This window comes from Panthera tigris, chromosome C2, assembly GCF_018350195.1.
Source record: "Panthera tigris isolate Pti1 chromosome C2, P.tigris_Pti1_mat1.1, whole genome shotgun sequence".
Classification (NCBI taxonomy): Eukaryota; Metazoa; Chordata; class Mammalia; order Carnivora; family Felidae; genus Panthera; species Panthera tigris.
Genome location: NC_056668.1, coordinates 55,227 through 75,320, shown reverse-complemented (window position 1 = coordinate 75,320; position 20,094 = coordinate 55,227). Strand labels below are relative to the sequence as shown.

At 39.8% G+C, this 20,094-nt stretch overlaps 1 protein-coding gene across 1 annotated transcript in view; it reads right to left on the bottom strand.

Annotated features, from left to right (window-relative positions):
* The window catches only part of LOC102967365 (aryl hydrocarbon receptor-like), a 55,508-nt gene extending 36,627 nt beyond the window's left edge, over window positions 1-18,881 (bottom strand). Inside the window, exons 1-2 of the mRNA XM_007075716.3 lie at window positions 18,671-18,881; window positions 15,182-15,303 (exon numbers count right to left, since the gene is read on the bottom strand). Coding sequence (XP_007075778.2) covers window positions 15,182-15,303; window positions 18,671-18,881 — 333 coding nt within the window. The remainder of the gene's footprint in view (window positions 1-15,181; window positions 15,304-18,670) is intronic.
* Window positions 18,882-20,094: the final 1,213 nt, after the last annotated feature.

The window sequence follows — 20,094 nt, the reverse complement described above, 5'->3', positions numbered from 1 at the left end:
CCCTTTACACCTTGGTTAGGTTTATTTGTAGGTATCTTATTAGTTGGGGGTGGAATTGTAAATGGGATTGTTTTCTTAATTTCTTTCTGCTCTTTCATTATTGGTGTATAGAATTGCAACGGATTTCTTCACATTGATTTTGTATCCTATGACTTTACTGAATTTGTGTATCAGTTCTAGCAATTTTTTGTGGAATCTTTTGGGTTTTCTATATAGAATATCATGACATCTGCAAGAAGTGAAAGTTTGACTTCTTCCTTGCTGATTTGGATGCCTATTGTTTATTTTTATTGTCTGATTGCTGAGGCTAGGACCTCCAGTACTATGTTAAATAACAGTGGTGAGAGTGGATATCCCTATCTTGTTCCTGACTATAGAGGAAAATCTCTCAGTTTTTTCCTATTGAGGATGATATTAGCTGTGGGTTTTTCATACATGGCCTTTATGATGTTGAGGTATGTTCCATTTATTCCTACTTTGTTGAGGGATTTTATCATGAATGGATGTTGTATTTTATCAAATGCCTTTTCTGCATCTATTGAGAGGATCATATGATTCTTATCCTTTCTTTTATTAATGTGGTATATCACATTGATTGATTTGTGAATATTGAACCATACTTCAGCCCAGGAATAAATCCCACTTGATTATGGTGAATAATTGTTTTAATGTACTGCTGGATTCAATTTGCTAGTATCTTGTTGAGAATTTTTGCATCCATGTTCATCAGGAATATTGGCTTATAGTTCTCTTTTTTAGTGTAGTCTTTGTCTGGTTTTGGGATCAGGTAATACTGGCCTCAGAATGAGTTTGGAAGTTTTCCTTCCATTTCTTTTTTCTTTTTTTTTTAGGATTTTGAGAAGAATAGGTATTAACTCTTCTTTAAATGTGTGGTAGAATTCTCCAGTGAAACCATCTGGCCCTGGACTTTTGTTGGAAGATTTTTGATTACTGATTCAATTTCTATGCTGGTTATCAGTCTGTTCAAGTTTTCGATTTCTTCTTGTTTCAGTTTTGGTAGCTTACATGTTTCTAGGAATTTATCCATTTCTTCCAGATTGCCCAGTTTGTTGGCATATAATTTTTCATAATATTCTCTTATAATTATTTGTATTTATGGTGGGAATTTTGTATTTTTCCTCCCACGTTTGTGATTTTTAATCCTTTCTCTCTTCTTTTTGATCAGTCTAGCTAGGGTTTATCAATTTTATTTAATTTATCAAAGAACCAGCTGTTGGTTTCATTTATCTGTTCTACTATTTTTTTTTTGTTTCTATATCATTTATTTCTGATCTAATCTTTACTATTTCCTCTGTTTTTCTGATTTTAGGCTTCATTTGTTGTTATTTTTCTAGCTCCTTCAGGTGTAAGGTTATGTTGTTTATTTGAGATTTTTCTTGCTTCCTGAGATAAGCATGCATTGCTATATACTTCCTTCTTATGACTACCTTTGCTGCACTGTAAAGGTTTTGGACCATTTTGTTTTCATTTTCATTTGTTTCCATGTATTTTTTAAAAAAATTCTTCTTTAATGTCTGGTTGACCCATTCATTCTTTAATAGGATGATCTTTAGCCTCCATGTATTTGTGGTCTTTCTAAATTTTTTCTTGTGGTTGAACTCAAGTTTCATAGTGTTGTGGTCCGAAAATATGCATGGTATGATCTCAATCTTTTTGTACTTGTTGAGGCCTGATTTGTAGCTTAGTATGTGATCTATTCTGGAGAATGTCTCATGTGCATTTGAAAAGAATATGTATTCTACTGCTTTAGGTTGAAATATTCTGAATATATCTGTTAAGTCCATCTGGTCCAGTATGTCATTCAAAGCCATTGAATCCTTGATGATTTTCTGTTTAGATGATCTGTCCATTGCTGTAAATGGGGTGTTAAACTCTCCTACTATTATTGTATTATTATAAACTAGTTCTTTATATTTGTTATTAATTGCTGTATATATTTGGGTTCCTTCAAGTTGCGGGCATAAATATTTAGAATTGTTAGATCTTCTTGGATAGTTAGTTCCCCTGTATTATGATATAGTCGCCTTCTTCACTCTTGTTACAGTCTTTGGTTTAAAATCCAGTTTGCCTGATAAAAGTATTGTTACTCTGGATTCTTTTGATGTATATTTGTATGATAAATGTTTCTCCATCCGCTCACTTTCAATCTGTCGGTGTCTTTAGGTCTAAAATGCATCTCTTGTGAGCAGTATATAGATGGATCTTGATTTTTTTATCCATCTGATACCCTATATCTTTTATTGGAGCATGTAGTCCATTTACATTCAGAGTGATTATTGAAAGGTATGGATTGAGTGCCATTGTGTTACCAGTAGAGTTGGTGTTTCTCTGATGCCCTCTGGTCCTTTCTAAGCTGTCAGCACACAGCCCTATGTGGGGCTCGAACACAAAAAACATGAGATCATGACCTGAGCCAAAGTTGGATGTTCAACCGACTGAGCCACCAAAGCACCCCTGATTTTAGTCTTTCTTTCCCACTCCAAGAGTCCTCTATGATATTTCTTGCACGGCTGGTTTAGTGGTCACAAACTCCTTTAGTTTTTGTTTGTGAAACTCTTTATCTCTCCTTCTATTCTGAATGGTAGCTTTGCTGAATAGAGTATTTTTGGCTGCATATTTTTCCCCTTCTGCACATTGAATATATCATGCCACCCCTCCTTGCCTGCCAAATTTCTGTGGAGAGATCTGTTGCGAACCTTATTGGTCTTCCCTTGTAAGTTATGGACTTCTTTTGTCTTGCTGCTCTTGGGATTTTTGATTTCTATATTTTGCAAATTTAACTACATTATGTCTTGGTGTTGGCCTGCTTTTGTTGATTTTGATAGGAGTTCTCTGTATCTCCTGGATTTGGATGTCAGTTTCTTCTCCCAGATTAGGGAAGTTTTTAGCTGTCATTTTCTTGAATAAACCTTCTGCTCCCTTTTCCCTCTCTTCTTCTGGGACTCCTATGAAATGAATATTATCATGTTTGATGGAGTCACTGAGTTCCCTAAGTCTACTTTCATTTGAAGATTTTTCTTTACCTCATGTTCAGCTTTATTATTTTCCATAATTCTATCTCCTATATCACTTATTCATTCCTCTGCTTGCTTCTTTCATCTTTGTAGTCATTACATCCAGTGGTTTTGGATCTTGGTTATATCTTTCACTGCAGCCTGATTGGTTTTTAGCTCTTTTATCTCTGCAGTAAGGGTCTCCATAATGTTCTCTATGCTTTTCTCAAGCCCAGCTAGTGTTCTTATGATTTTTGCTTTAAATTCTGGATCAGGCATATTACTTATATCTGTTTTGATTAGATCCCTGGCTGTGACCATTTTTTGTTTCTTTTGGAATGAATTCCTCCATCTTGACATTTTGTCTAGGTCTCTGTCTTCTTCTTTGTGTTAGGAAAGTCTGTTATGTTTCCTGCTTCTGAGAGTAATGGCTTTATGAAGAAGAGGTCATATAGTTTCCGGGACGTGGTGTTTCAGGAAGTGTCTCTGGTGTGTGCTGGGTGCACTCTGGGTGCTGCTGTGTTTTGGCTGCTGTATTCCTCCTGTCAGTCATCTGCAGTTTCTTCTTGCCTACAGTGGACAGTGTTTGTACCTTAACCAGAGTGCCGTGAATCTTTACTAGGTGTGCTCTAGTCTGCTTGTTAAAAGAGACCTGATGCTATTTCCACTAGAACTGAAGTTCGCATAACTCTCTGGTTGGTAGACATGGTGTATGTGAAGGTTCGTGCTGGTCTTCTAAGGGAGGGGCCTACTGCACTGGTCGCTAGGCACACTTGCCAGAGAAAAGCAGTACCAGCAGAGGTAAGGGCAGGTGGTACTTGGTGTAAGCAGGCTAGGCAGCAAGTGTTGGCGCTGTGCTGTTTACTGAAGTTGGTTTATGCTGATGTATGGGGGAAGGAAATGGTGCCAGCCCATTCCTCTGTCTCTGGAGAGGGGAGTTTGTTCTCACTGCTGTCAGAGAAGCACTTTCAGATGAGCGAATAAATTCCCCTCAGGCGATCACAGGCATTTTTCAGATCACTGTATTCACACACTCTCTCAGTCACTTTCCTGCCTGGAGCAGTGCAGCATACCTTAGGCTCTATCCCAGCCAGGTCAGCTAACTTTTAAACTTCCAAGCTTCAGGGACCTAGTGTGGCTGGGACCTGTGCTGCTCCTTTGGGGGCTGAGCTTGCTGCGCTGAGACTGATGCAGGTTTGACCCAGAAAGGAAGTCGTGCCACAGTGCAGGGGTGTGGAGTTTGAAGCAAGCAGCCTAAACAGCCAGCCTCCTGGTTAGTTGGCCTTAGCAGGTGTCTCTGAGCCTATGCTGAGAGGTGGGGAGGGAAATGGCAACCACAGGTTCTTTTGTCCCCAGAGAGGCAATGGCACTTCTCACAGATGCACTCCAAAAAGAATGAAGAGTCTCTTCCTATGCCACTTAGGTGATCCTCAGATTGGGCAGGCTGCCCCAGGGTTGCTTGCCTGCCTTCTCTCAGGAGTAGGGCAGCGGCCTCAGATCTCTATCCCAGCAAAGCCTGGGGACCTCTGAAACTCCAGTCTTTTGAGCCCCGCTGGTTGCAAAGACACAAAATGCATCCCCACTCATTTCCCCTCGCCAATGGCTTTGGGGAAGTGTTCTTGTGCTTATCCACGTGTGCTCCACTCTCTCTAGCTTTTCTCTGTGACCAGGGATCCTTTCCCTCTGCAGCAACCACTGTCTGTTTCTCCCCCAAACCACATCTCCACACTTCCTACCTTCCTCAGAGTTGCCTCTTCTGTCCCTCTAGTTGTGCAGTTTGTTCTATCAATTCTAGGTTGATTTCTAGAGTATTCAGAATGACAGTTAGCATTCAAGGGAGGAGGCAAGCCTAGGGTCCTCCTACTACACCATCTTAGCGCCCCCCCCAATTTATTTTATATTGATCTCTTCTGCAAACTTTCTGAACTTGTTTTTAGTTTTATTAGCTTTGTACTGGATTCCCTAGGTTTTTCTCATACAACATGATGTCATCTGCAAATTGAGGTAGCTTTACTTTTTCTTTTTCTGTAGGGATGACTTTAATTTCCTTTTCTTGCCTAATTTCCCTAGAACCTCCAGTACAATGTTGAGTAGAAATGGGAGAAAAAACATAACTTGTCTTTTCCCTGATCTTAGACAACATCTTTAATCTGCAACTTTATTTATTTTTTAATGTTTGTTTATTTTTGAGAGAGAAAGAGCACAAGCAGGGGTAGGGGCAGGGGAGGGGCAGAGAGAGGAGCACAGGGGATCCAAAGCAGGCTCTGCACTGACAGCAGCTAGCCTGATGTGGGGCTTGATCTCATGAATCATGAGTTCATGACTGGAGCCGAAGTTGGTTGTTAAACCGATTGAGCCACCCAGGTACCTTTTAGTCTGCAACTTTAAGTGTGATGTTTACCTTGGCTTTTTTGTAGTTGTCCTATATCAGGTAGAGAAAGCACTGTTTTAATGAAAGAGTATCAGATTTTTGTTACATGAAAGAGTATCAGATTTTTCGTAATGCCTTTTCTCCATCAGCTGAGGTTATCATGTGGTGTTTGTCCTGTATTCTATTAATATGGTGTATTTTATCACTAGATCTGCACATGTTAAACCAACTTTGCAGTTCTTGGGCAAATCTCACTTGATTCGGGAGTATAATCTTTTTTTGTATGTTGGTTAGATTCACTTTATTAGTATTATGTTGAGGATTTTTGCATCCATATTCCCAAAACATATTGCCCTGTGGTTTTCTTTTCTTGTAAAGTCTTCTTTCTTGTAAAGAAATGCTCCTTCTATTTTTGCTGTTTTTTAGAAGAGGTTGTGAAAGAATAGTGTTAATTTTTCTTTAAATCTTTAGTAAAAATCACCATGATGCCACCTGAACCTGAGATGCTCTGTATGGAATATTTTAGATTTACTAATATGATCTCTTTACATGTTATAGTTTTATTCAGGTTTTCTGTTTTGTTTAGTTTGTGACTCGCTAAGAACTTGTCCATTTCATATAAGTTTTCTAGTTTGTTGGAATACAGTTGCTCTAGTATTTCCTTATAATCCTTTGTATTTCTATACAATCTGTAATGAGGTCTCCTTTTATATTCCTAATTTCAGTAATTTGAATTTTGTCCTTCCCCCCCCCCTTGATCTAAGTAAAGGTTTGTTAATTTTGTTTATCTTTTCAAATAACTGTTCCATGGGATTTCTGTATTGTTTTTCTATCCTCTATTTATTTCCATTCCAGTCTTTATTACTTCCTTCCACTGCATGCTTTCGTTGTAGTTTGCTCTTCTTTTTACAATTTCTGAAGGTGGAAAGTGAGATTATTCATTTGAGATCTTTATTTTTTTGATATAGGCATTTATAGCTATAAATGTTCCTCAAAGAACTGCCTTAAGAGCATTTGATTAAGTTTTGTTGTATTACTTTTGTTTTCATTCATCTGAAAGTATTTTCTAATTTCTCTTGTGATTTCTTCTTTGACTCATTGGTTGTTTAGGAAAGTGTGTACTTTGTAAATATTTTTAAATAGTCCTTTTGTTATTGATTTCTAATTTAAGTCCAATATAGTAGGAGAACTTTTTCCCCTAGTGCTTTCAACTGCTAGAAATTAAAAAGATGTATCGATTATATAAAATTTTATTTTATTATATATGTATTTTTTCCTTATAATGTGCCTTTCATTCCTGTCAATTATTCATTCCATAGCTGAAAACCTATATTTCTCTCTCCCCTTTACCCATTTTGCCCAACTGCCCAACCCCCTCCACTCTGGTAACCCTCAATTTGTTGTATGTATGTATAGGTCTGATTCTGCTTTTTGTTTGTTTATTCATTTGTTTCTGTTTCCTTTTTCTTTTCTTAAATGTTTATTTATTTTGAGAGAAAGAGAGAGCGAGAGAGCAAGGGAGGGGCAGAGAGAGAGAGGGAGAGAAAGAATCCCAAGCAGGCTCTGTGCTGTCAGTGCAGAGTGCAATGTGGAGCTCAATCCCATGAACCATGAGATCATGGCCTAAGCCGAAATTGAGAGTCGGACAGTTAACCGACTGAGCCACCCAGACACCCCTGTGCTTTTTAAGATTACACTTTTAAGTGGAATCATATGGTATTTGTCTTTCTTAGTCTGACTTGTTTCACATAACATTACACATTCTAGGTCCATCCATGTTGATTCAGATGGCACAATCTCCTCATCCTTTTTTATGGCTGTGTAATATTCCATTGTATATATACACCACAATTTCCTTACCCATTTGTCTATTGATAGACCCTTAGGTTGCTTCCATATCTTGGCTGTTGTAAATACTGCTGCAATAAACATAGGGATGAATATATCTTTTCGAGTTAGTGTTTTTGTTTTCTTTGGGAAAATATCCTATGGTGGAATTATTGGATGATATGGTATTTCTATTTTTAATTTTTTGAGGAAACTTCATATTGTTTTCTGCAGTGGCTAGACCAATATACCTTCCCACCAACAGTGCAGGAGGGGTACTTTTTTTCTCCACATCTTTGTCAACACTTGTTGTTTCTTTCTTTCTTTTTTTAAAAATTTTATCCATTCTGGTTTTTTAAAAATTTTATCCATTCTGGCAGGTGATATCTCATTGTAGTTTTGGTTTGCATTCCCCTGATGGTTAGTGATATTTAGCATCTTTTCTTGTGTCTGTTGGCCATTTGTATGTCTTCTTTGGAAAAAGGTCTATTCAGATCCTCTGCCCATTTTTTAAATTGGATTGTTTGCTTTTTGGAGTTGTGTATGTTCTTTAGATATCAGAGACATCATTTGCAAATATCTTTTCCCATTCAGTAAGTTGTCTTTTTGTTGATGGCTCCCTTTAATGTGCCAAAGCTTTTTCTTTTGTATAGTCCAAATAATTTATTTTTGTTTTTGCTTCCTTTGCCTTAGGAGACATTTCTTGAAAAATTTTACCATGGGGATGCTTGAGTGGCTCAGTCAGTTGCGTGTCTGACTCTTGATTTTTGCTCTAGTCATGATCCTAGGTTTGTGGTATTAGGCCCCATTTTGGGCTCTGTGCTGAGCCTGGAGCCTGCTTAAGATTCTCTCTCTCCCCCTCTGCCCCTGTCCCTTACTCACTCTAAAATTAAAAAAAAAAAAAGACAAGAAAAATACTATAATGGCCAATATCTGAGAAATTACTGCCTGTATTCTCTTCAAGGATTTTTATGGTTTATGGTCTCACATTTAGGCCTTTAATTAGTTTTCAGTTTATTATTGTGTATGGTGTTAGAAGTGGTCCAATTTAATTCTTCTACAGGTAGCTGTCCAGTTTTCCCAGAACTGTTTATTGAAAAGATTGTCTTTCCCCCATTGTATATTCTTGCCTCCTTTTTCATAGATTAATTGACTATATAATTGTGGGTTTTTTCCTGGGGTCTGAATTCTGTTCCATTGACCTATGTATCTATTTTTGTTCCAAATTAGAGAACATATTTTGTATGATTTTAAATCTTTTAAATTTATTGAGGCATGTTTAATGGTGGAATATGGTCTAATCTGGAAAATATTCCATGTTTGAGTAGAATGTGTATTGTCCTGTTGTTTGGTTGAGTGTTCTATACTGTTTGTTACATCTAGTTGGTTTATAGTATGGCTTAAGTGTTCAACATCCTTGTTAGTCTTCTACCTAGTTGTTTGTGTTTATTATTGCAAGTTGGGTATTAAAGTCGGTAACTACTATTTTTGAATTATTTATCCCTTTGATTATACCAGTTTTTACTTTATGTATTTTGGGGCTCAATTGTTAGGTGCATATATATTAATAGTTGTTATATCTTTGGAATAGATTGGCCCTTTAATTATTATATAATATCTATTTACCAGAGCAACTGGGTGGCTCAGTTGGTTGAGCATCTAATTGACTCTTGACTTCGGCTCAGGTCATAATCCCAGGGTTGTGGGATTGAGCCACACATTAGACTCTATGCTAAGCATGTAGCCTGATTAAGATTCTCTCTCTCGGGGCGCCTGGGTGGCACAGTCGGTTAAGCGTCCGACTTCAGCCAGGTCACGATCTCGCGGTCCGTGAGTTCGAGCCCCGCGTCAGGCTCTGGCCTGATGGCTCGGAGCCTGGAGCCTGTTTCCGATTCTGTGTCTCCCTCTCTCTCTGCCCCTCCCCCGTTCATGCTCTGTCTCTCTCTGTCCCAAAAATAAATAAAAAACGTTGAAAAAAAAATTAAAAAAAAAAAAAAAGATTCTCTCTCTCAGGGCGCCTAGTTCAGCTCAGGTCATGGTCTCACAGCTTGTGGGTTTGTGCCCCACATCAGGCTCTGCACTGACAGAGCCTGGAGCCTGCTTCAGATTCTGTGTCTCCCTCTCTCTCTGCCACTTCCCTGCTCATGCTCTGTCTCTGTCTTTCAAAAATAAATAAACATTAAGAAAAACCCTAAAAAAAGATTCTCTCTCTCTGACCCTCTCTTCTGCACTCTCTAAAAAATAAAAGTAAATAAGTAAGTAAGTAAGTAAATAAATAAATAAATAAATATTTATTTCCAATAATTTTTCTTGTGTTAAAGTCTATTTTGTCTCATATTAATGTAGTCACACCAGGTCTCTTATGGTTGTTGTTTGTATATGGTTGTTTGTTGTATGTTGTATATGTTGTATGTTGTATATGTATATGTATATGTATATGTATATGTATAATTTTTCTTGTGTTAAAGTCTATTTTGTCTCATATTAATGTAGTCACACCAGGTCTCTTATGGTTGTTGTTTGTATATGATTGTTTGTTGTATGTTGTATATGTTGTATGTTGTATATGTTGTTTGTATATGGTTGTTTACATCTCTGAATCTAAAGTGTATCTCTTGAAGACATATGGGAGGGATTATAAGAAATACAGCCAGATAGTCATTGACTTTTTATTGGATTGTTTAATCATTTACATTTAAGATTATTATTGATATCATGGGATTTACATTTGCTGTTTTGCTTTTTGTTTTCTGTGTCTCATATTTCTTTTGTTCCTCTTTTACTATAAGTTTTTATTTTAGTATAGCATTTCATTTATTTAATGTAATATTTTTGTATTTTTTGAGTTTGTGAAAAAATGGTTGCTCTGTGGCTTGCATATACATAACAAATTATCAGAATATACTTCATTTTATGCTAACTTAATTCCAATGAGATATAGAAGTTTACTCCTATATATCTCTATTACCTTCTTCCCTTTTTGCTATATTTTAATGTATATTATAACTTTATAGGATACAAATCTGTAATACAATGTTATTTTATTACTTTAACATTTAATGCATTTTATTTTTTAATGTTTATTTATTTTTGAGAGACAGGGAAAGAGAGAGAGAGAGACAGACAGGCAGAGAGAGAGAGAGACAGACAGAGACAGAGACAGAGACAGAGCTGGGGAAGGGCAGAGAGGGAGACACAGAATCCAAGCTGGCTCCAGGCTCTGAGCTGTCAGCACTGTGCTCGACATGGGGCTCAAACCCATGAACACAGAGATCATGACCTGAGCTGAAGTCGGACACTTAACCAATTGAGCCACTCAGGCGCCCTAATTTAATGCATTTTAAATCAGCTGAAAGAAGAAAGGAGAGCACATATATGTTTAAGGAGAATTACTTTATTAAACTTCTTGTTACCATTTCTGGTTCTTTTCAATTTTTGTGTATTTGAGTTCACATCTGATGTCATTTCCTTACTTCAGCACAAGTTTTCTCCCATTTTCTCTCACTTGTCTTCTGTATTGTTGTTATTGTAAACTATGTTGCATTTCTGTGTGTTATAGGCTCAACACAATTTATATACTTGTTTGTTTCCCCAGGAAACTGCTTTTTAAAATAACTATATAGAAGAAAGAAGAAACATTATTTTGCCTTTTATAATTGCTGATAATTGCCTTATCAGTGCTGTTGTTTCTCACGTGGATCAATTGCTGTTGGATATCACTTACCTTCAGGCTGAAAAAGATCCTTCAGTATTTATCAAAAGGTGAGTCTGCTAATAGCAAATTCCTTGAGTTTTGGTTTATCTGGGAATATTTAGTTCACCTTCATTTTGAAATATAGTTTTGCTGATATAGGATTCTTGGTGGAAATGTGTGGGTTTTTTTTCTTTTTCTCTTTCAGCACTTTATGTCACTGCACTGTCTTCTGGCCTTCATGGTTTCTGATCACAAGTCAGTTGTTAATCTTGTGGGGGGTTCTCTTGTACATGATGAATCATTTTTCTCTTGGTGTTTGATTTTCTCTTGTCTTCATTTCAATATTTTGACTATGATGTGTCCAGGTGTGTATCTCTTTGAATTTATTCTACTTAGATATTTTTGAGCTTCTTTGGTGTGTACAGTAATGTTTCTCATCAAATTTGTGAAGTGTTAAGTCATCATTTTGTTGAATATTCAATCTGCTCCTTTTCCTCTCTTCTTTCTGTCTGGTACCCCCAGTATATGTATATTGGTGTGCATTTAATGGTATCCCATATGTCTTAGAGTCTCTGTTCATATCGTGTGTGTGTGTGTGTGTGTGTATGTGCGTGTGCATGTGTGTGCTGCAGACTGCATAATCTCTATCTATCTTCAAATCCTGCCATGATTCTTCTACCAGCTCAAGTATACTATTGGTCCCTCTAGTGAATTTTTCATTTCAGTTATTATATTTTTCAACTCTAGAATTTCCATGTAGTTCCTTTTATATCTCACTTCATGGATATTTTCTATTTGATGAGACTTTGTCATCTTCCTTTAATTTTAAAAATTATTTCCTTTCATTCTTTGAGCATATTTATAAAAACCACTTTGAAGTTTTATCTGGTATATTCAACATCTGGGTCACTCAAGGGCAGTTTCTATTCCCTCTTTTAGTTCTCTACATGAGTCACACTTTCCTGTTTCTTTACATGTCTCATGATTTATTGTTGAGAACTACATCTTTAGGTAATATGCTAACTGGATAATGATCTCCACCTCTCTTGTTTGCTTGTTTATTTAATGATCTGGATGGATTAGTTCAGTGAAGTCTAATTCCCTCACCCCCGGCAGCCTCTAATCTCATTCCCCATAAGGCATAGCCTTGGGTATGTACATAGTCTTCCTGATCAGCAGATAGTGACAACGGTGTTTACCTTTGCGGTTTATTATCTCCTTCCCTGATCTCACCACTAAACTTCAAGCTGTTAGCCTTCACTAATTGTTAATGGGTTGCTCTATTGTTCTAGACGATGGTCCAGTTGCAGTTGGACATTACAAGGGCAAGGTTTTGGTAGATTTTGAGACTTTTCTGACCCTGTGGCTCTTCCAAATTGTGTCTTTCCATGATTTTCTCTGTTAAATTTTAGCTGGTCTACTATTTCACCCTCTTAATTGTGCGTTTTTAGAAAAATGGAATGATTTAAATTTGATTTGATCTTGAATGCCAAACATCTGAACGTGCTCCCACAAAATGAAGTCAAATATTTCTGTGAATATAAAAGGAAACCTGTTTTTAAATCATGGAGCTGGGGGATCAGAGGGGGAGCTCTCATGTCTTACAACTCATCATCAATTGCAGAGCACAACAGGAAGAGATCTATCTTGCAAGTTGATACTACTTTAGCTATTTTGCTACCAGCAGGAGGAAGAAGGATTTCCTCCTCCCCCCCGAACCAGCCTAGCCAGTAAGAGATGTTCAAATCTCAGCCTAAGACTGTCACACCCCAGCCAATGAGAAGTCACTATACTTCCAGCTCCCAGTTTATTCTAATGGACTTTCTGTTTACAACATCCCCTTCCAATTTCTCCTTCTCCTCTGTAAAAGAGTCTCTTCTCTTTTGTTGTATGGACTTGCCTATCGTTTTTCAATAGATTTGTTTGTCCCAAATTGCAATTCCCTATGGCTCCCAAGTAAACCTATGTTTTCTGGTAAAACAGCTGACAGTTTATTTTCAAGGTAAATGTTACTTGGTGTCAGAAGTGGGATCGAGAAAAGATCCTCCCCTCCCCGCCTCAACAATTCCTGGGGTGATGAGCAAAAGCCACTGGTATCCACAGAGCTACTTGAGCTCACTGCTTTCTTGGTGAACCTTGGAGTTTGAGGCTGTTTTCTTCTGGGTTTTGAGTTCTGCTCTCTTTCTGTTTTGATTTCTCCATGCTTTATTAAGGATCTGTGTTAAGGCCTTGCCCTCTGAGAGTACTCATTTGGACTTTGGTCCCACTCTTTTTTAGAACTTAACTTTTCCTGTTGAAACTGTGCCTGTTGGAAATATGCTGACTTTGGTCCGATACCTTTGAAACCAGGCTGTTTCTACTGGAACTGTACTGTTTAGGAATTTTCTTTGGCTTTAGGAAAAAGACTCTAATAAAACAGATCACAATCATCAAAATGCTTTGAGGGTGCCCCCCCATTCTGGGTCCTCTGTCGATTTTATGTTTTAAAATCATGGCCCCCCTCATGTGCATTTCTAACTAAATATACCAACTTAACTGAAAGTAATGTAGAACTTCAATGGCCAATATGGAAGAACATTTGATCTTCCCAATTTTTTTCTTATAATTACATTAGAAACCCTTGTCTGCAAACAAAACAAAACAAAACAAAACAAAACAAAGTAAACAAACTGAATGGAATAACTACTTTAATTGGTGCCTTGAGGGTACCAATTTTCAGGATTCTAAGTTTGCATCTTTGAAAAATACTGTTTCTAAATTAACTGAGGCAAAGGCGGCAGAGGGGGGTATAATTCAAGAATTTGACAGTATTAATCAAATAGCCAATGAGGTGAATTAAATGACCCTTTGAAATCTATTTGCTCCATCTCTTGTGGTTTAGCTGAGTCTGGAGACACTGATCATTTGTTCCTATTGAATCAGCTACCATCGTTCTTATGGACAAAATCTTCATCTGCTACTGGCAGAATCTACAGTGCACCTCCCATCAAGATTCAAAGAGATCCCTCAAAACCTCTCCCCAGAATTAATCAATAGCCTATAAAGAAAGAAGTCCTATAAGGCATTATGACCATAATAGAAGATTACAAGGCTCAGGGCCTCATTATATGCTGCACTAGTCCCTCTAACACTCCTAATTTACCTGTGATAAAACCCAATGGCCAGGGATGGAGGTTTGTCCAGGACCTCTGAGCAATAAATAACACTGTAATCCTTCATTACCCTGTTCTTCCTAACCCCTGTGTGTTACCAATATCCATTCCTGATGATAGCAAATTTTTTTCACTGCAATTGATCTATGCAGTGCATTTCTTAGTATTCCAGTTGATTAAGGATAGCTAACATCTATTTGCTTTCACTTAGAAAGAATGGAAATACCTGGACAGTAATGCCCCAGGGCTTCACAGAGTGTCCTTCTTACTTTTCACAAAACTTAAAAGCTGACCTGCATGCTATAGTTTTCTTCAGGGTTTACTTTGCTACAATGTGTAGATGATTTGCTTCTTAAACTTCTTCACAGGAAGACAGTATTCACCTGTTAAACTTTTTGGCCTTAAAGAGATATAAAGTCTCCAAAAATTTTTTCAGTTTTCTCAAATTCAGGTTTGATACTTTTGGCATCTGATCTGGGAATAAGGACTACATGTTTTCACAGTGTGTTCCCAGGAGTGAAAGACCTTAAGCATCACATCGTGCAACCTGGAAATTTTGTCTTTTGGAAACGACACTTCCAGAAAGGCTCTTATCTCACTGAAAAGGCCCTTATCAGGAACTGCAAACCAATGCTTGTGCCGCCAAACTCCAGGGAACAGACTCTTTGATTCACATGACTCATCTGAAGACAGCACCAAACCCCGACTGCACCTACACACCCCCTAGTGTCCTGAAAGTAAAGATTTCCTGGATCTGAAGCACACAGTCTTTGGAAAGACAGCTTTCTGAGTCTTACAACCCCTGAGGCAGGCAGGGAAATGCAGCATCATCCTTGTGGGGAGAGTTGGCTGCTACTTGACTAGCAGGTGGCCATTAAGGACTGACATCCAGGGTTTCTGACTCTTCTCATGTGTGACTCCCACCCACATGGCACAATAGTTATAGAATTATCCAAAAAATGGGAAAAAGAGATATAGAATACTCTATTCAACCAGAAACTGTTCATGGCAATTAAAGATAAATCCAATAAGAGTTGAAACAAAATTTTTCTGGAAAACTCTGAGGCCTGGTTCTAATTATAACCACTGACAGGGAATAGAGTTGGAAAATATCATACAGTACCTGAAGAAGCAAGTCCCCTTCAGAAAACAGTTCTACATTGACCTGTGGAGAGGTATGCTCACTTCTTCCTGGATTCATGGGTGGGTCACCTGAGCAGTCTGCAATGCTGTCCTTTAGGATGGCTGAGGAAGACAAAGGTGGCATTGAAAACAAATATGTAATAATCTTGTTGGTATAGCTTGTGTTTGAGGAAACCGTCTTAACAGGAAACAAACTGAGGGTTGATGGAGGGAGGGTGGGGGGATGGGCTAAATGGGTGATGGGTATTAAGGAGAGCATTTCTTCTGATGAGCACTGGGTGTTATAGGTCAGTGATACATCACTAAATTATACTCTGGAAACCAATATTACACTATATGTTAACAAACTAGAATCTAAATAAAAATTTGGAAGAAATAAAAAAAAATACATGACAGCTCTGAAATAAAGAGGGGGGAAAAAAGGAAAGCATCTTACAGCCTCAGAAGTGCCCATTAAGTGATCTGGTCATGATTCCTGGAAAGAAACCCAAGGGCTACTGGAGCTGCTCATGCTTGTTCAAGCCAACATCTAAGACAGAGCAGCTGTGAAAAGTCGAGGCTGCTTGAAATCAGAGGAAAGTCATTTGTAGAGAGCGGTCTGCAAGTTGTTTTAAAAACAAGCTCATCACAGGGTTCATCAGAGAACCCTGTGGAAACCAGGGCACTCCTGCCTCTGTCTCTGGCCCGGGACCACTGGAGTGGCCTGCATGCTAGAGACGTAGCTGGTTGTCTGGGGAAGATTAAGGTGTGGGAAGGGGGCTGGTGCTGGGGAACGAATTCAACCCAAGAGCAGCCCCACATAGAGACAGCCTAGAAATAAGACATTCTTCTGTGAAGAATGAGGCATTTGGGCCAGGCCCAGGCTGGTGGGGATCTAGAATGCCCTCACACCTCCAGTTCTGCACCACTCTACAGAGGCATTCCATGTCTTCTCAGGCTCCTGCACCTCCCTGCAAGCTGAGTGCTAATGTGCTCCTCCATCGGCAGAACAGTCCCAGCCAGGCTCTCCCCCAAGTTCCCACAGGAGTGTGAACAGTGGGTTCTCGTTCAGCCAGTTGTCTCTTTGGGACATGTGACTATGTGCTTCCCCCGCGCCACCCCCCCCCCCCCGCCCCCGCCCCCATCTCCAGGTCTCCAGCAAAGTCTCTTTATCTTCTTACTCTACAGTGGGCCCCAGCTGGTCTAAGACCCAAGTGATGGGCCATCCAGTTCTCTCTAGCTTGAGTTTGTGATTTCAAATTACCTCATTTTCATGGCAACAGAGACTCTGCCTAGTGCAGTGAGAGCAGGTTCAGACCTGGCTCTCTCTCTCTGCTGTGCCACCTTAAAAATCCTTGAGTTCTCTGAGCCTCACTTTTCTATCAGTACTGGCAGATAGATGATGACAGTGCCTCACAGACTCAGATGAGATACCTGGACAAAAAGCATGGCTCATAGAGGATGCTCAATAGATGACAATCCTTTTTTATGAATTACATAATATGAAAATTATATAATGCTGAGTCACAAAGAAAGGGAGAACCGGGCATCTGGATTTGAAGAGCATATAGCAGATGAATGTGGGTTAACTGCTTAGTTATGAAACTTTTGACACATGGCACCTGTCCTGTTGAATGCGGAAGTAGGCAGGGATAGGGAAAACCCTAACCTCGGTCTTAGGCCATGGCAGGAGGAAGCTGGGACCTTGATATGGCAGCTCAGTGGGTTCTATGGCTTGGGGAGGCTAGGATCCTGTGGACAGTAGTGGGTCCTCAACAAAGCCGTTGTGTGTGTGGATCCTGTGGGTCCAGCCTTCCTGCCTGTTTGAGGGTCCAAAAGGAATGGGGACTGTTTTCCTTAGGCTGGCTCTTGAGGGAGCTGTGCCTCTCACCCAGGCTGTCCCTACTCCTGCCTACATGAGAAACAGCCTTGTAAGTCATTCATCCATTCAGAGGAGAGACCCAGAGGAGGAGTGTACAAAAGTGGTGGGAGAGACAGGACTGAGATCCACAGCTCTGAACAGACCAGGTTTTAGACTGGCTGAGGATCAAGGTGTTTCCATGTGAAAGCAGTTCACAACACACAACTAGTAAAGACAGCAGCTCTCCAGAGCATCCCAGGGGCACATATGTGCCTCTTTCCTTTGGGCCATCCTTGGGGGAAACCAGACCCAGGTCAGAGGGTCTAAGGTCTCCACCACTGTCAGTGGCCTGCAGCACAGCCCCTGTGCTCATGGCACAAACCAGAGACATCTGGAGGAGAGAAGGCCCAGGCACAGCTCTAGGCAGGCAGCCTGGAAACAGAGGCAAGGCTATTCAAGGCAAGGCTCTGGGTAATGAGAGGACTTTGAAGGGCCTATGCTTCCCTTCCCTCAAAGGATTTCAGCCCCTGTAGGATTCATAAAGTATAAAATTAACCATTTTAAACTGAGCAGCCCTGTGGCATTGAGCACATTCACAATGTTGTGCAACCTCCACCTCCGTCGAGATCCAAAATACTGTCAACACCCCAAAAGAAAACCCTGTATCTGTTCAGCGGTCATCCTGGCCCTCTGACCCCAGACCCCTGGCCAGCACCTCAAATGTGTTTGACCATTACATGGCTATTCCACATTACTGTTATATGCGATTAAATAGCTGCTGCTCCTCTAAAGTTTTCACTGCATTTTGGGCAGTTTCATAATTCTCAGTGTATTTTCAATGTCGACTAGATCCAACTAATTTTTTAATTTCTATTTTGAGCTGCTGTAACAATTTGTTACATGTTATCCAGGCCCAGAGTCTTCCTGTCTGTCTTCCTGGACTGCATGTTACCAGTTAAGAAGGGACACACTTTCCTCCTCCAGGAGAAACTGGCGGCCACAAGCTCACCTGTGCTCAGTTGCATCTCTGGATTTACTGAGTAAAAGTTCCACTTGCAGGAATGGGTTAAAACTACCTTTCAGCAATGACACAGTGAATTAGCAGGCAGGACATGGAAGAGTAGACTGTGCCCATTACATGGTAAAGAACTTTAGGAGAATAAGTGCTCCAGAAGATAATAAGAAATATCTCAATTCATATCCTAGTTTCATAAAAATGGTTGTTCTAAACCAAAGTTTTGCAAGGTGGAGGAGCACTTGGCTTATCACAAGAAATGACAAATTAACGGAAGGAAAGAATTCAGGCCATCAGCTAGGGATTTCTGCATATGCCAGTCTCTGAGCCTGGTGCAAAACACAGCCAGGCTGGGACCTGTGTTCATCTCCTTCCATGGACAGCCTGAGAGATGGTGTGGAGCCCAGAATTTACACATCAGGTTGGGCATCCACTTACGCGCTTGCATTCTGGTTCACCTATTGCACCTGTGCTGAGCATGCTGCCTTCTTCCTCTGCCTGAGACCAAACACCATGGTGCAGCCTTTGCCCGGACAGAAGGTTAACTAACTCCAAGTGCTTGTGTGCACAGGCTCCTCTCATAGCTTATTTTGGAAACCACGGCTGCCACTTACCTGCAAAGTAGCTCTTCACCTTTAGGTAGCCCACAATCAGCCTGAGGATGGAGAGCTTGTCAAGCCGGGCTCGCACATCCTCAGGGAAGGGCAGCAAGTTGGTCAGTTTGGTCAGCTCTTGATTCAGGCGGTCCCGGTGCCGTTTAGAAGGGTTGGACTTGGCTCCTTCTGGAGGCTGTGGTTTAGGACTTGGGGGGGAGAGAGAAGCCATTATTCTCTGCCTTTCTCTGCACTGTCGCTTGTATCACCCACAGGGCCCCAATGGTGTGCCAGACACTATCTGGCCCACGTTCCTCGTGTTTGGAGGCAGAAACCTTTGTTCCACAGTTTCAGGTTCTGCCCATGCATAAAACGCCACGGAGGCTCTGCCCTCCTGGCCAGTGGGCCCAGGGGATGGATGAGGCCACTTCATACTGTGCACATGTTAGACCTGGTGGCCCTCAAAGCACCAGGAGCTGGGGACTGGCCATTCCTCCCCACTTTCTGGTAGCCTGACATATTTGCATCCATATGCAATTTTTTAAATTAGGAAATCTATACCACAATTAACACTGAAATGGCTGAAACTCCATTTAGGAAATTATTAAGAATTGAGCCTACACACACACACACACACACTCACAAACCTACATTAACACACATCTATGTGTATGTGCTCTCTCCTTTTCTGTATGCACACACAGACCAAGGTACATTGTAATTACATTGCTGAAAACCAGTGACGGAGAGAGCCGGAGAAAAAAGACCCATTTCATACAGATGAATTAAGATACAATGAATGCTCACTTCTCATCAGAAAAAATGCCAGCCAAGACGCAATGGGATGACATCTTTAATGTACTGAAAGAAGGAATTTTTAACCCAGAATTCCATGACTGAGGTAAAGATCCTTTAAAAATGAAGGCAAAGTAAAGACATTTTCAGACAAACAAAAACTCAAAGAATGTTTACAGAAGATTTGAGCTACAATAAATATTAAAATTTGTTTAATGTTTATTTATTTTTGAAGGAGAGAGAGAGAGAGACAGAGTGTGAGTGGGGGAGGGGCAGAGAGAGAGGGGCAGAGAGCTGGCAGCACAGAGCCCGACATGGGGCTCGAACTCATGAACTGTGATATCATGACCTGAACCGAAGTGAGACGCTTAACCGACAGAGCCACCTAGGCGCCCCTGAGCTACAATAAATATTAAAAAAGGTTCTTCAAGCTGAAGAAAAATGATATTAGACAGAAATATGGATCTCCATGAAAGAATAAACAATGCTGTAGATGATAAAAATTTAATGATTTTAATTTACTTAAAACATGATTGACTACTTAAAGAAAAATAATAGTGTTGCACTGTGGTGTTTATGGCATATGTAGAATGTATGAAAACAATAGCACAAAGGATGGAAGGGACGTGGAATTATATTATTCTGAGGTG